The following is a 16,509-nucleotide window of genomic DNA, read 5'->3' as shown; positions in this document are numbered from 1 at the left end:
TGGCAGATCACTTCTACCTGCTGCAAAAGTCTTGAGAAGAGCAAGAGAGGAGAGGGAACTCCTTAAAATGCAAACTTGCTCCAAGTTCCAACAGGGGTTAGTGCTCCATGAGAATCAGTTGCCTCTGAAATTCACATTTCTCTCTGCAGACTGGAAATTCTGAACAAATGAAAGTTCTCACAGCCACCCTGCCCTAGAGGGTGGTACCACCCAATACAGATAAGAGGCAACTATGATTTTATATATATAACCAGTGCTCAAGTGATGCCCATGTCCAGTTAGGAAAACAAAATGCTGGCTCTCTCTGCCTGTGCAACTTGATCCTGGCCAGTGCCAGTCCCGGGTGTGGTTCCCAGCTGCACACACTGACCTCAGTCCCCCAGTCTGTGCTCCAGAGCCCATCCCACCCCTCCCTGCTGGGTCTCTGACCCTTCAGTAAGCCATATCAAGAAACTAAACCAACAGAAAACCATTTTTTCCATTATGTCAGTTTTTTGCCCATTTCAGCTTCCTGAAGCAGCCTGCCAGAGGCTCCTGTGATGCCAGCACAGGGGGAAAGCTGGGAGGCAGGAGGAGCAGCCCCTGGAGAGGCTGAGCAGCCCCTGGAGCTCAGCAGAGATGGAGCCACCAGAGGGCAATGGAGGTGTGCTCAGCACAAGGCATTGATCATCACCACAAGCTGCTCCATGAGGCCAGGTAAACAAATTATCAGTTTTGCTTACAAGCCCCAAAATGCACCTGCACTGACCATGCACACAGCTCAGCCAATCTGCCAAACCAACAGCACCACTGTGCAAGCCCTGAAGTGCTGCCAAGGCCAAAGCAATGCAAAACCTGTTTGGATATTTCTTCTGCCATCAGGAAGCAACAAAGCCCACCCTGGAGCAAGAGAGCAAGGCTGTCTGCCAGCGTTCCCTGACAGCCAGACTGAGTCCCTGCCTTTGTGCTCCTTGGCCAAAGTGACAAGCCAGAAGCAACAAAGCTGCCAAGGGACTCCTTGGCACGAAGACAATCATGAGAGCAGCAGAATGCCCACATCCTGCTGGCACTGCTGCTCATCACAGGGGTGGCATAATCCAATTCAATGTGCAGCAGACAGGAGCAAGGTGCCCTCCTTGGTGTGACTCACCAACTTTAGCAAAAGCCTCCTTGAGTTCCTCCAGCTCATCTTTGGAGATTTGCATGGTGTTGGCCATCTCATGAATTTAGGGAGTACCTAAAGAGAGAAAAAGAACACTGTATGAAACCAGGCTGCATTCAACAACACACAGTTTCCAACAGGAGCATAGCAACAATCAGTACCAGTGTCACCACAGTGCCTGGAACTACGTTTATTTTTCCATAAGAAAACAGATGTGTCAAACTCAGAGATGGGAAATACACTCTTTAACAAGTCAAAAAGCCCATTAGCCTTGTCAATAATTAGCTCTGTATATTATTTTATGACTGCACATATTAAGGTACCTGCTGTCAGTGTATTCTGTAGGTCAGAACTCACCTCTCCAGAGATTTTCCACAACTTTGAACAAAGTCAGAACCCAGTGTCAAAATATTAATGGAGAGCACACAGCTACCAAACCCAAATAAAAGATTCTGAACAGTATATGAAGAGGGTCTTTTGGCACAAAGTAGTATACCTGGTACTGTTTGCAGAAAGGAAATAGTTTGTTCTTCTGCAAGAAAGCTGTTTGAATCAACACCTACTTGTTTCCCCAGAGACAGACTCCCAGAAAACTGCAAGGAACAGGCTGTTTGCAATAGCCACTGTTTCCCTGAATGGCAGAAGCACCATGAGCAAGCACACAAGAGCAGGCATGAGGAATAGAGAAACCGCGAGTTCGCAGAAACTCCACTTGGATCAAATCTGCTTGGGGTTAAGACAGGGAGAGGATGAAGCACAGAGTTCCTCCATCCATCTGCCATCATGCTCCTTTCCAAGAGCTGAGGAGGTGCCACCCAGGCAGCCTGGACAGGAGGTATCACCACAGGGATGGGAGAAAGTCAGACACCTACGCACATCCCCATCCCAGACGTTCGTGACAGGGCACCGGATGCCCTGGTGGCACTGTGACCATGAGAGAGCAGTGACTGATGCAACAAGGAACAGAAGCACAGGCACTGATAAGCACAGTCTAACACCACTGCTAGCTCTAGCTCAGGGGCTGTAATGGGGATTTAGGCAGGCTTGGTGCGACTCCAAATGAGAGTTGCATCCCAGGATTTTCCAGCTCCCACATTGTTCACTACAATCCTGAAGCTGAGAAATAAAAGGTTCCTCCTCTGCCTATGGGAACAGACACAGCTGCCTCCTCCTTTGTAAGCAAAAGGATGAGGGGTGGATTGAGGTTTACGGACTGTCAGAAGGCAGGATCCTGAACAGGCTGGCTCTGGCTCAAGGCTCAAGCAACAAGAGGCTCAGTTTAACAAATACCTGTGCTCTGATTAGCAACCTTCTTTTGTCTGAGACTCCCAGCTGCCTTCACAAGCACTCACACAAGTTTGCCTGTAGCTGTAAATATTCATTTTCTGTAACACTTCACTCAGTCTGGAAAGAATGAAGTTGTTAGAGATGAGAGCAATGGGCAGGTGTGGCAGCCTGGGAAAGCAGCTCAGACAGGTGCTCGCAGCAGAGAAAGTCAACAAGGGTTGCATCACTGCAGAAACATGAAGAAAAGCACTTCAGACCCCACCTCCCAGCATCAGCAGGCACAACAAGATGTTGAACAGTCAGTAAAAGCCACCAACAGCAAGACAACAAACTTGACTGGGCTCAAGTTGAAAAAATGGAGCAGAGGAACAATCATGACAAAGATGCACCGGACTGACAGAGATAAAAAAATAAATCTTCATAAAAGTATTTTCTTTTCCTGTTTCACAGTAAAAAGGCTAATTGACCAAGGCAATGTCACCATGCAGGTCTCTGCAAGATGCCAGAATGCTGTGTGCAGCACTGACTGTCTTGCTTGATGTTCCACCTGGGATCTGTCTCCATTCCTGGAGCAGCCCCTTCCCTGTAGCACTGCCAGGGGTGCCTCAGCCAAGCCTCAGTGCCACCAAAACCTGGCTATTTCCAGGGGATAAAGGAGTTGCTTAGCAAGAAAATCAGCTCTGAGCAGGCTTGTTGCATGATACAAGAGATGGATTTCACAACTGGCAGAAACACCTGGAGAATGCTACCAAGAACAGAGCCAGATTTGGCTATGCAGGCAGGTGGCATGGGGTGCCAGGCAGGAGAGGCTGAGCTACAGACTGAAAATTCAGCCAAAGCACCTCCACAAGTTCTGCCCTCTTCCTAATTCTCATTTGCACCAATTCATTTTCAAACCATGAGGATTTCCCTTAAAAAGGAATTTCTTAAAGAATCATTACCTAACCACTTAATTGGAATTTAATTTGCTGCTGACTATCTCTAACATCTTTAACACCAAAGGAAGCAGCAAACACCACCATAAGCTGACTTTTTAAAAATGCTGCTCTGTTTGCTTTATCAGGTAAGAATTATGCTCTAGTATGCCCCATGGTTGTATGGGTCTTGACTTTAAAAAACCCATAGACCCCCATTTGTATGGGTCTTGACTTTAAAAAAAAAAAAAATCTTCCTTCCAGTCCCCAGACTGTTCAGCTCAGTCCATAAAACAGGTTTCACTCTCACTTTTTATAGTACCACTTCTTCCTTCTGTTTCTCTGCTTGAGAGGAGGGAGGGAGAATTCAAACCAGCAGAGAAAAAGCAGACACCTGACCTTGTCAGGGCTGTCTGTGAAGGGGAAAGGTGATATAACAAAACAGTCTATGGAAAGGTTAGTGAGCCACAGAGTTACCAGCTCCCAAAGCAATTGTACAGAGCTTTTCTGCAATGAAGAGGTATTACAGCATCACTGGGACTCTGGGCTGGGGGGCAGGGGAGCTCTTCTTTTTATTGTTATGTGGGGGTTTTTATGTTTGTTTGTTTTTAATAGCTGAGTCTAGGGCATTCAGAATCGTGTTTTTCATTCAGCTGCATTTTTAAACAAGAGGCTTTGTCTTGTGGGACATAAAAGGCCCTTTTATCACACTGGCACAGGGATCACACATCAGCTGCCTCGCTGGAAGCCCTGTGGGGACACACCACGCCGCTCACGCCTGGCCATGTCACACCCACTCCTGCTGCAAGCAGGGTATGGCAGGCAGAGACATTCAAACACCCACCCGAGAACAAGAGAAAAGTTTTAGTCTGGCGGCTGACAGCCCATGGGTCAATGCACAGAAAAACAGAGAGTACAAGGAAGCAATGACTGCTCCAGATCCCTCATCCTGCCTTCATCCCTCACCCAGAGAAGAAAAGCAAGGGCAGCTCTGTCACACATGGGTGCACAGAGGCAGCTCCTGGAAGAGCGTGGCTGGCAGACAGTGCAGCCTGTTTCTGTCCTCTGAGGACTACCTGGGATACAGATCAGAGCTGCTTAAGTACAAGGTTTTGGAATATCAACTCCTCCCCTGACACAGGCTCTATAAAGTTCCCATGCAAACAAATTTTACAGGTTCTGAACACACTGCAGTCACCGAACTGGGGTTAGTTTATTTGCAGAACTGCAATAGTGGCAGGTCAAGGAAAGCTGTCCCAGCGTGTGTTTTGACAGCTGTGAGCCACCTGGGGACAGGCCACTGCAGGGGCTGTCACTGCAGGGATGCCTCTGCTGAGGCACTCAGCACTTCCAGCACAAGTGCCAGAAGCTAACCAGGATATTTGGGTGGATTAACTGCTCAGACAGCAACTTAAAAACACTGAAGCACAGAGAAAAATGTTCTCAAGACTCTTCCCCAAGAGGGGAAGCCCTGGAAGCTGCATCCTACACAGAGGATTGGTAGAAAACTGATGAAGGGGGGATATTCAGACATTTGTACTTCTTGAAAGTTGGCAGATTAATTCAAATTTGAAAGCACATGACAACCAAATATTTCCTGACAGCCACTTGAACACTTCCAACAGAAACAGAGCTGGAATTTGCTGCTGATCCAAATGGAAGAATTGACTTTCTTAGCAGCTCTGTGTTACTCTGAAAACTGAGTGTTTCATCCCTTCCAGGCCTGTCTTACTTTAATATCTCTACAATGACTGATTAATAATATCAACTTGTTTACTCAAACAGGCCAGTGCAAGACACATTAAAGAGTCAACAAAAAGGTATTAGTATCTCCTATTTCCACCCAATCTAAAAAAAAAAGTGAGCTAGACCTAGTCTGGAGCAGTGACTCACTCCGTATGCATTCCCCATTTCTGAGGAACCTCTGGTTCTGCTCTTTTTTCATGACAAAAGCTCCTGACATCAGCAGGCAAGTCAGTTAGCATTAGCTAATTAAGAACACGGAAACCTGTGACCACTAACCCAGCACATATCTTTTGGAATAAGCAGTGGGACAGCTTATTCCAGCAATGGGACAGGCACTCGGGCCCCTCACAAGGACAGCAAGTGCCAGAGCCCTCGGGCTTGGGCACTGTCACAGCTGCCTGGCCAAGCTGGAGGAAACCTGGTGATTCAGCTGACCCAGGATCCAGCCCCAGGCTTCCTGTGGCTCACCTAACCCTCCTTTTCCTCCCTGTTCTGCAGGTAGGGCTGGTCCCTGCCAAGAAAGAGCTAGATCACAGAGTGGGGTGGCTCTGTGCACTCCCCTCTTCACCCTCCCCAGCCCCTTCTGCAAGCAGCCAGCAGCACTGTGCCATCCCAAAAGGGCTCTGCAAGCTCCAGTTGCCAGGACAGCCCAGAGCAGCCACCCTCAGGACACTGAGGGAAGAGTCAGTGGCAAGAGACACAAGCTTGAGTTTTCTTTGCATCCCTTTCCAGGTGACTGGAAGCTGCAGAGACCTCCTGACACTGCAGGAACCCTCCTCCACAGGCACAGGCTGCCTTTGGAAATGTTTGCAGGCAGGAGAGGACACAGACACACCACTCCCATCTCCACCATCAGCTCTGATGGCTGCTTTTACTGGTCCAGTCCAAGCAAAACCTTTGGGGTTTTACAGACAACAGTCCCAAAACTGATGGTGACAGGAGGACATTATGGTGCACAGAGCTGGTCCGATGAGTCCTCTGAGGTAAAGAGTCTCCAATGCTTTGGAGGGAGACAGGAAAGCTGAGGGATTGATGGACTGTAAATGAAAACCTATCATAAAATCCATCCTCTCCTGCTCATAATCAGTTTGTGTGCTCGTCAAATGCTCACCACAGTGTTTTGCTCATCAGATTCCTACAAGACAGCACCCACACCCTGGATGTGGTTATTGGCAAACACCAAGCTGATGGAAACACAAACTTTTAATTGGCAATTACCTTCCAGCCAGCCACTGGTCAGAGGCACTGGCTGGAACCAGACCTTCACCACACTTGGGTGGTAGATGTCATCCAGGTAAGAGCAGTGATCAGGAGATGCTGCCCCATCCAGAGAGGCTCCACCATGGATGATGCAGATTCTGAAATCAATTTGGTGTTGCCCTTTGCACAATTGTGGTTCTTGAGCTCACAATCACTGTGGTGCTCCTATCCACTCAGGGAGCTGTTTTCCCTGCCTCAGGAAGAAACAAAGCTTTGAGCAGGCATTGCTTTGTGGCGCCAGATTTGGCTGAGTGGCTTCATCTCTCATCTGTGGATCCCCCCTTCAGTAAAGTCTTCCCAGCCCCATACACATCAGGCTCACCAGCAGTGAATCTACAGCTCTACTGTCAGGTCTGCAATGCTTTAACTATTGAACACCACTGTACTCTAACATCTGCAAAGCCATTACCCAAATCTAGCTTTATTTCTCTTAGTTCAGCTTTTCTTGGCCATGCAAAGCACCAAAAAACTCACCTCAACAGCCAAGACCAACTGCATAAATTCAACTTTCATTCTGAATTACTTTAAGCTTGCCTGGCTATTTGAATTGACCACCTTACACCAGCTCCCTCCAGCTCCTGCCTTTACACACAGTCCACCTTTTGACTGATCCATGCTGGCTGTGTGGCCCACCAGCTGCATCACAGAGAAAGGACACAGGGCTGCAGATAGAGATTCCCACTGCACAGGCACCCTTCAGGTCACTTCATCCCAATTCCATATTTAGATTACCTCCAGCTGCTGTTTCAGAAGCGCCTCTAAAACAGCAGAAATCCCATCAGCAGGTTTTGCTTTATATTCTTTCAGACTCCTGAAACTGTCATGCTGGGAGAGGCAAGCTCCCTGCTATGCTCATGTTCACCTGGGAGTGGACTGTGAAACTTTGCTCCAGTTGTTGCACAACTCACCACTGCTGCAGGGGAAAAATCTGCCAAATCCATCAGGAGCAGACACACATGTTGGAATTAGTCACTGCTCTTAGCTTGCCAGAGGTTCTCTCCGGATTTGGAGGCATGTCTCAATGGGGTATCCACCTCTGGACAAGTATGTTCCTCCAGCAAATCCAGGTGAGAAGCTCAGTTTCTCCCAACTGGACCTGCATAGAGTGATGCCAGGTATTTTTCTGAGCAGCACTTGGGTAGATGCCCAGCAGGGATCTGGGCTGCAGAGAGGCAGAGCCACTCCAACAGTATGGGAACAAATGCAGCAAATCACCATTCCTATGCCTTCTGCAGAGATTTTAACCACCACCCCAACATCCACTGACAGCCTGGACAACCTGATCCTTCCCCTTCTGCATGCTGGTCCAAGTGTTTTCTCTCCCTTCATGACAAAACCAGATGCACTAGCTTCAATCATCTTAAATCCTTAGTAAAAGCAACTGCTGAGCCATCAGTCAATTTACATGCCTTTGACAGCCCTGCACAGCCAAGGAAGCTCTCTGGGGTGTGGTCAGGCCTGGATAATCATCAGCATGATCAGAACTGAACTGCAGCCAGCACCCAGAGAAAACCCAAAATCAGCATCAAACTTGCTCACAGCATCAAACAGGAATCAGCCCCTTGATAAAAGCCCAGGAGAGCCATATCCTCCACAGCAGCATCCAAAATACTGAAAGCTGGGGATATGAACAGAAATTCACAGGGATTCAAGTACACTAATCCCTCTGTCTTCCACATAAGAGAAAACAGAGAGCAAGCAGCTGAGGATGCTTGGTCACATGATACCAAATTGCCCAGAGGCTGGAAGGAAGCACAAGGCAGAAGAACACAAATGCTTCCACTCCAATTGCCCGTGGAAAGAAAAAAATAAAGCTTCCCCAGCCCTCAATGAAATTTCCCCCAACACATCCCTGTCCTCTGAGCCAGAGCTGCATCTGATGCACACTAAGGGGTAAGATGCAATCCTGGAGCAGAGTGGATGGATGCTTGGTTACTCTCATCTACCAGAAGAAGGCTGAACAGAAACACAAAACTGCTTTGAGACTCAAATGGAAGGGAGAAGCACTAAAAGCTTTCTGCAGGCCTTACACTCTTTGAAGGCTCCTGTCATGGAAGACCAGGGCCAAGTGGATTGGATGGATGGATGGATGGATGGATGGATGGATGGATGGATGGATGGATGGTCGGTCACAGAGGAGACCAAGTGCACTCACACACCCCCATCATGCTGCAGGCTCACACCTACAGCCCACAGATCTTGCTCAAAATGTATTACACACCTCTACAGAGTACTTATAATCTACAGGGCACAGTAGAAAACAGATAAAATACTGCTCAAGGCACCGATGAATCAATCCTTAAAAGCCTCTTCAACAAATACTCCTACTAAGTGTTGCATTTTGACACACCTCCAGTTTTAGTAGAGCAGCTACTCCAGGGTTAGAGAACATTTGAAATCATAACCCACAAGATTGGTTTAACTAACTTTTGAAATAGTTTGTTCATGTCAGTGGAAACAAAAAAGCAATATTCTCATTACCTAGCTACTACAACATGGAACAGGTGATCCTTTCAAGACGTCTCAGGAAAGGAAGAGCTGAACACTCATCTACCTGGAACTTGCAAAAGCAAACAACATTCAGAGATTATTTAAACTTAAGTGCAAGAAGGTAAAAGAGAGGGGGGCTGAGGTCAGGTGTCGCTAATGGACTGAAACTCAGAAGGCTTCATTTAAATTCCTGGCTCTGGCACAGAAAAGTCATGCAAGCCTCTCAGGAAATTCTTATGTTGATAGTAATTCTTATTCTTGCATAGTTCCCTAAAAAAAGAGCAGCATTAACACTTGCTTCTGCTTATTCTGTACCTTAACCATAAATGCCCTAAAGAAAGGACCAATCTCTTACTATCCACTGCAAAAACTCATCATCCCTCATTTTATGAGGGGACTCTCAGAGCAACAGTGTAAAAGACAGTGGGGTCCCTGTCAGCATAAGCAAGAAGGAATGAGGTTCATAAGGCCAAATCAGTGCAAATATTCTTCCCCAGAAGCAATTGGGACCTGCTTGCTGAGACCTGCAGGTTACCTTTAACATGCTTTAAGCACATGTCCCTTGATTTCCCAATATTCAGCCCCAAAGGAGCCCAGTTCCTTACAAGGTGGGCTGCAGAGCTGAGCCTGCAGCCTGGCTCAGGAGCAGCTGGATAAAGCCCTGCAAAGCCCATGCAGCCCAGAACACTCTCCATCCCCCCAGCACCTCCAGCCCTGCTCTCAGGTAGTGCTTTGGCAGGTAAAGGGACTGATACCCAGTGTGCCACGAGAAAGCAAGAAGCATTACTCAGTCTGTTAAACTTCCCCTCCCGCCCAGGTGGGGGAATCAACCAGATCCCTAAATTAAATCACAGTACAGTCACTGCTTATTCAACACCAGCAAACAAGCTCCTGCAAGCCAAACACCCGGCATGACGGTGCTGATCCCTGGCAAGCTGGACAACAGGGAGTTTCGGCTATTAATTTTGGAAGGGTGGGTTCTGTGCCACCTTTTGGAAGGTACAGCTGTGGCCAAGCAGTTTGCAAACCATTCTATCAGTGGAAGGTAAACAGAGCTGTCCGGAAAGAGCACAGCCAAGGCTGAAATTCAGGCTGCCCAGATGATAAACATCCAGAGAAATGTGTCAATTAATGTTTTCTTATATAAGAAACAAAACACTAGAAACTACAAACCGTACCCTAAGTGTTGTAATTATGTTTCAAAAGCATCTTAAACCCCAGGAATTTCAGTAACAGATCTCTAACTAGAAAAAGCTACTGATAAAAGAAAAACCATTTTCCATCCTTCCCGTGTTGCCTGTGATCTTATTTAGAAAGCACTTGGAAAAAAGGGAAAGAAGTCAAATTCATTTGTTTCAGAGAAAGAAAGCAACATCAGACTGCAATAAATCAGTGTCACTACATAGCTGTCCTATGGCTTATGAAGTAGAAAAAATCTCAGTGAATTCACCACTTATTTACTGTATAATAGATGGTGTAGATCCTATCTACTCTTCACAAAATCAGAAACATTAATCTCAAAAATTAATGTGAAATGGCCAGAAGTGAAGGAAAGCTGCTAGCTTTGCCTCCCAGGAGGCTGCAGTGACAGTGAAATCACATTTAGTCTAACTGCAGGGTGTTCCCCACACTTCTCTATAATTTAACTTAATATGGGGAGGAGCGATAGGGAGCCAAAGACAGCAGTCACCAGTTCAGGATCAGGCCAGCTCTCGTTTGTGACTCTTGGACTTTGGAGAAGCATTAATAACCTCCACCAAATGCGCTCCCATTAGCATGTTTCAAGGTTAGGTAAATGCATCCAGCATCAAGGCTAGGAAAGTGCATCAGGCACTCCTGGAGACAAGCACTAACTTCTTCTTAGGTCCCTTCAAGCTGCTTTGCCTCTTCTTCCTCCTCCTTCTCCCTTCATTTCCCAGCTCAGCCAGTGCCCAATACCCCTAGGACAGATGCTGTGGTTGAAGAGATGTATGCACTGTAAACAGCACGCAACCTCACCACTACTTTGAATTTCAGGAGGGTGTGAGAGTCCTCCAGCTGTGGAAATCATTCTTTGCAGACAGATGCTTTGCAGAATAAGCAGGGTAAAATATCTTTTCTTAGCCTTTAGGCTAAGAGATAATATAGTATCAGTTTAATAAAACATAACTTAGCAAAACCTCAGAGCAATACATTCACTACAAACAAAATCAGGATGTGAAAAAGCTATAGTAGGAGTGTTTTACAGGTTTGCAAACAAATGAAGTTTTTAGAACAAAAAATTCAGCATTTCAGTTCAATACTTAAAAGTACTGGTATGCAAGTGTCTTAAGCTAGCAGTGACTACTAAAGTGTTTAGAGAGGGTTCACATTGGTTTCCAGCATCAGGTATAGCCAGAAACCACAGCAAGCAAGATAAACTCCTCTGTTAGGAAATGAAATCCTGCCAGCCTGTAATGCCTCATGCCATGCCAGGCAGCACCCAGAGCCCAACCCCTGCAGGTGAAAGACCCCAAAAAGCCCAGCAGCCACCACAGCCAGCAGCCTACAGCCACTTCCCAAAAGCACGCAGAGCTCCTCGCTCTTTCTACAAGGCAGGGGTTTGAATATTTAACACTTTAACATGCAAGTTTAAGCAGTTCTGCTTTGTAAAAGCCTGCTGCAGACCGAGATGGAGCAAACCCAGAGCTGACACGCCCTCAGCCCTCGCCTGAAACACGAAACCCTGGCTTTGCCCAGCCGGGGCAGCCCTGGCCGCTGTCTGCAGGCGTCAGGTGCGCTGATAAATCCCAAACTCACACACACCAACACCTGAAACTCGCCCTGCCCTCAGCTGCTTTCCTCCATCTACCACAAGACTTTTAGCAGGGAAAAGCAGAGCAGAACAAGTCTGTGCGGGACAGTCTCTGCACAGCCCTCCTCGGCATTCCTTACCCTGCTCTCTCCTCCCAGACAAGAAGAATCGCTCCCCGGCCCGGCCCGAGCTCTGAAGCGTCTCCCACGCCCCCAGCCCGGAGCTGGGCAGCCAGCATTCCTTCCTTCCTCCCCGCCCAGCGATGGGAGGTCGCTTCCCAGGGATGCGGTCACGCCGCGCAGAGATGCGGCCCGAGCATCCCGGCAGCGCCCGGAGGGGATGCTCCCCAAAAAACAGCTCCCGGGCTTTTGCTGCGTGGCACTTGGGATCAGGAAACAGTAAGAGACAGAGCTTTTAGGTAAGCAAACTAATTTTTTTTTATTAATAAAAAATAAAACACAAAAACAAAACTGATCAAAAACCCCCTCTGCTCTTTACTCTTTGAAACGAATGGATTTTGATTTGCTAGTTCTCAGCGTGTCCAGTCAGACAGCAAAGCACAGCTTTTATTTGGCTTTATATACTTATTTTATGGATGTCTTTGAAGCAACCAGAAGCTCACTAAGGATCCAGACCTATTTGGCCTCAGTCTGAACTGAAGGAGGATGCTGCCTGCTATTTCACCTCATAGTTCCTCAAAAACAAAAACTAAAAAAAATAATTTTAAAATGGTCTGAATAGATTAGATTAAATGAAACACAGAGTTCAAAGCTGGCCCATACTGTAATATATTGCATTACCTCAGCAATTAATCCTTGTCTGCTCTAGATGAAACAGGAACAGACATCTGCTGCTAGCCAGGAAGACACAAGCAACAGAAACATCATGTACTGTGTGCTGCTGATGCAATGAACAGGAGCAGAATCAATCACCAGAAAGGTTAAGTTGGCTTTCCAAACTATAACCATATATTTCAGAGATTTCTGTTCCTGTTAAGTCCATAATGTTTCAGCATTTCCATAGCTAAAAGGAAAATGTTTCATTTACTAATAAACACAATATTTGAATTAGTAAAAAATCTGAAGAACTCATGACTGTTCTAAAAATTATGGTGACTATAGTCACTGGGTGGGTTTTTTTTGTTCTTTCTCTTTAAAAATTACATCAGCCAGGAAAGTGAGTCACTGCCTGGTACTATTTCTTGGGTATCACCTGAAAATTTAGCTTCCAGCTGTGAAGTTTCAAAAGAGGTATAAAACACGCCCCAAAAAAACAAAACAAAACAAAAAACCTAACCCCAAACCCACAGCCTGCCAGCTTCCTCAGGACAGTAAACATCATGGAAACCAAAATAGAGGGTTTTATGCCCAGAACTGCAGCTGCAACTTAAAAAGAAAGAAGTTAGATTGGAAAAACACTTCTGCAGTCCACGGAGACCAGGCTGAGTGCACGTCAGACAGGGTTTAGGGAAGAGCAACTTCAACTCTGCTCTGACTTGCACCAGCAGCCAGCCTCAGCATCACATCAGCCTCTGGGTGCAGGGAGCCCAGCTGGCTGCTCTGACCAAAACCAGGGACTGCATCCAGCCTCTGAAGCCTAGGGGCAATCAGGCAACAAAAATGAAAAAAACTCATGAAGTTTAGTGTCTCCACTTTCCATCCTACATGTGAGTATACTGCACAGCACAAATCCATCCTGTAAGGGTTAGTGAGGCTTTGGGGCTTGACAGCTCCAGGGGAGAGCATGCCAGAGCCCAGATCCCAAACTAGGTTGTGACTTTCTATCAGTGGCAGAGCCATTGCACAAGCAACATCTGCTTGGGGGGGGAAAGAAAAGCCTCCTCTACTTGCCTGTGTCATCTGGAACAGGAAGGCAGCACCTGCAGGTGTGCAGGAGGCAGACTGGCACCTAAAAGCCACCAGCCCATGGGTCTTCAGACCTCTGCTTACCCACTCTTCTTTTTTCAGGTAAGTGTAAAGCATCCTACAGGGCTATCAGGTATAACCACTTCCTCTGACTGAGATGGAGAGGACATCCTTACCCTGCCACCAGGTCCTCAGTGGCTCCACCACAAGGAGCTCAATTCACGCACAGCGCACGTGAAACACCCATCTCCCACATTTGCAAAGGAGCAGAGATAGCCAGTTTTTCCAGAGCTTTAAGAGCACTCTGCTCTGTGAATACTCCAAATCCAGTCCTGGCGGTCCAACCTGCAATTACAGGCAAACCTAAAATAGCAGCTCAGTGGTGCCAGCACCACTCATCCCCACGTCATGTCCCGACCCGGCACGCCAGGGTGGGGCCAGCGCAGGCAGCGAACGCACAGTTCCCGGGCACTCCCAGCAGACTTCCTCAACACGCCTGGTCTCACTCCACTCCCCACACTCTTCCAAAATAGGAATTATATCAGTGTATTTTCCTCTTCTTCCCGCTTTAACAAGAGCCTTTTAGGGAAGAAGAAGGTGCCTGAGGTGCTCAGGTGACACATCTACTCCCCGGCGTGGAACATTGTGGTGTAGGTTCATGCACAAAGAGAACTTCCAGCACTGGCAGGATTCCCCCAGCACATCATTGCGCAAGGGGACACATCTTCTCCACAGCTCCAGCTGCCAAGTTTCACTGGGAGGCCACTAATACATGTTTGCCCTCCAGAAGGTACTCAGTGATGGCTGTGGGAGTGGCAGCTGCTGCCCTCCAGGTGACAGGGGAGCAGAAAGGGTGAGTTCAGGAGTCATCTTTCACCACAAACCCTCAAAAACAGACCCTGTGGCAAAGGGGGGGGAGGGAGTTCATCCAGTGTGCAGGCCTTTGGCTACAGTGGGCTGTGCAGCCCCACTGCTCTCCCCAGTGAGTCCAGAAGAGGACAACCATCTGCTTCTGGACACCAAGTTTTCCTGCCCACTCCAGGAGTAGTGTTTTCCTCACTAACATCAAGACATACCATGCTGATGTTGGAAGCTGCTCAAGATAACTGGTGATGAAATCCACAGTGACGAACAAGTCCCTGGGCATGTTACATCTGTCCCAGTGATTTTTGGGATGGGCTTTAACTGTTGGCACTTCTAGCTCCTGCCTAAAATATCTGTTTGCTGGGATGCAGCCATCCCCACTGTCAACCAGCCATGGAAATATAGAACATGCTGGTCCACTCCAGCATCCCCATGCTAGAGAAACCTCCAGGGGCAGAAGGCTGGGCCACAGCAGCCCCAGGAGATCCCAGAGCCAAAGGAGCATCAGCAGACGTTGGCAAGCCTTCAGGAGCTGCAAAGGTGGCTCAGTCTCCTGCCTCTGCTGCAAATCCAGGGTTTTGGGAACACCCCCTCTCCTTACAAAAAAAATTAACAAGAGAGAGAGAAAGAGAGAGAGAGGGAAGGGGGAGAAGTTCAAAAGAGTACCTAACTAAAACCACTTAACTTAAATAGTCTGCTTCACCAGAGAAAAAACACCACACTCTATGAGCCAGGGCTTCAGACAGCAAAGCTAAGTGGCCACCACCAGCCCATTTTGGACTGACATCAGTGACCATTTACCATGTGCAAGATGTTCCCCTCCTCCAGTTCTGTCCACAATCTCTTATAAATGTAAGGATTTTAATGAAATTATGAACAGATAGAAAGACTCTCACCTGTGCTTTTGGGTACAAATTGAGGGTTTATGCACTTTTTGCTTTCTCCCTCAGTGCTAACCAATGGCAGTGTATATCCCATCAATGTAAACAGCTATAGAAAGATGTGACAACTGAGGAGTAAGCATTTGACCTTAACTCCTCAGTTTATCAGTCTTTCTAAAGAAAAAACAGGTCCATCTTTGCTAGATTTCCCCCTTAAAAGCTTCCTGAGCTGCTCTGTCAGCGAGCCTGTCATCTGGAAGAAAGCAAGACATTAGTCAGGCTCATGCTTATTTAATAAAAACCTTGCATATGCAGGAGGGACTGAAAGTTGGTCTTTATTTAAAAAATGCCTGCAAACTTGAGTGTGATTTTGCAGTGCAAAACAGATCTGAGGACTTGCCCGATTTACCCTGTGCTCCACCAGTGCTCAGCTTAGCAATTAACCAGCTAATTATTCACAGCTTAGATCAGGGAGCCAAGCAGTTACCAAAGAAGTCCACGAGAATGCCCAGATCACCGCGCAAAGGACGTTTTATGCCTTGCTGTTTCATAAGGAAATCGGGAGGCTTCGACTGATGTCAGCTCCAGGAAATGCACCACACGGAGACGATGCCGGAAGCAAGAGGTTTATATTTAGTACTGAGTCACCCACTTTATTAAATTCAAAAGACAAAAAAAGGTGGTTGTGGAGAGGGGATAAGTGGGGAAAAAGTGCACAAGTTATTCTCTGGAAATCACGGGCCATGGGGAGTCCAGTACTGGATGGGTTGTTTTTTTTTTTTTTTTTGTAAAGGGAGAAACAAATTAAGAGATCACCTGGAAACCCTTTCTGTACATCCACTGGAAAAGCATGAGCTGCACTTCCCAGGGCAGAAGCCAGCACTGAAACCACTGCAGGAGTCTGCAGTGCCTTTGGGATTTCTCCAGCCAGTCCTGAGCAGAGCATCACCAGCTCTGAGGCACTTTCCCATCCTGTCTGCTACATCTTTGAGCCAAAGGACAAGCCACTGGAAGGAACTTGGAGCAGAGAATATTTTTAAGCCAGTTTTGCAGCTCCGCCTAACCAATCACAAAGGGCACCTTGCAGCACTCACCCCCCAAAGAAAGCACTTAGGGTGAGCACAACAGCATCCGATGAAGCCTAATGGCTGTTACTGAAGCATGGGAAGAGGAATTGCCCTGGCACACTAAACCTGCACCCAGGCAGGGCTGACATCATCCAAAGGCCATCCTGTCCCTTTCCTTCTCCTCAGCATTTCAGTCCTGGCCAAGGGGTCCAGTGGACATC

At 47.3% G+C, this 16,509-nt stretch overlaps 1 protein-coding gene across 6 annotated transcripts in view; it reads right to left on the bottom strand.

Moving 5' to 3' along the window:
* Window positions 1-16,509, bottom strand: part of PLS3 (plastin 3) — a 49,366-nt gene that overhangs the window by 19,246 nt on the left and 13,611 nt on the right. For 5 of the 6 annotated variants that reach the window (XM_064426679.1, XM_064426685.1, XM_064426680.1 and 2 more), the window contains one exon: window positions 1,130-1,216. In XM_064426679.1, coding sequence (XP_064282749.1) covers window positions 1,130-1,196 — 67 coding nt within the window. In that variant the 5' untranslated portion in view covers window positions 1,197-1,216. Of the gene's footprint in view, window positions 1-1,129; window positions 1,217-11,751; window positions 11,819-16,509 lie in introns of those variants that run through there. The other variant, XM_064426682.1, reaches the window with a different exon arrangement.

This window comes from Passer domesticus, chromosome 7, assembly GCF_036417665.1.
Source record: "Passer domesticus isolate bPasDom1 chromosome 7, bPasDom1.hap1, whole genome shotgun sequence".
NCBI classification, from domain to species: Eukaryota; Metazoa; Chordata; class Aves; order Passeriformes; family Passeridae; genus Passer; species Passer domesticus.
This window is presented reverse-complemented; position numbering and strand designations above follow the sequence as displayed.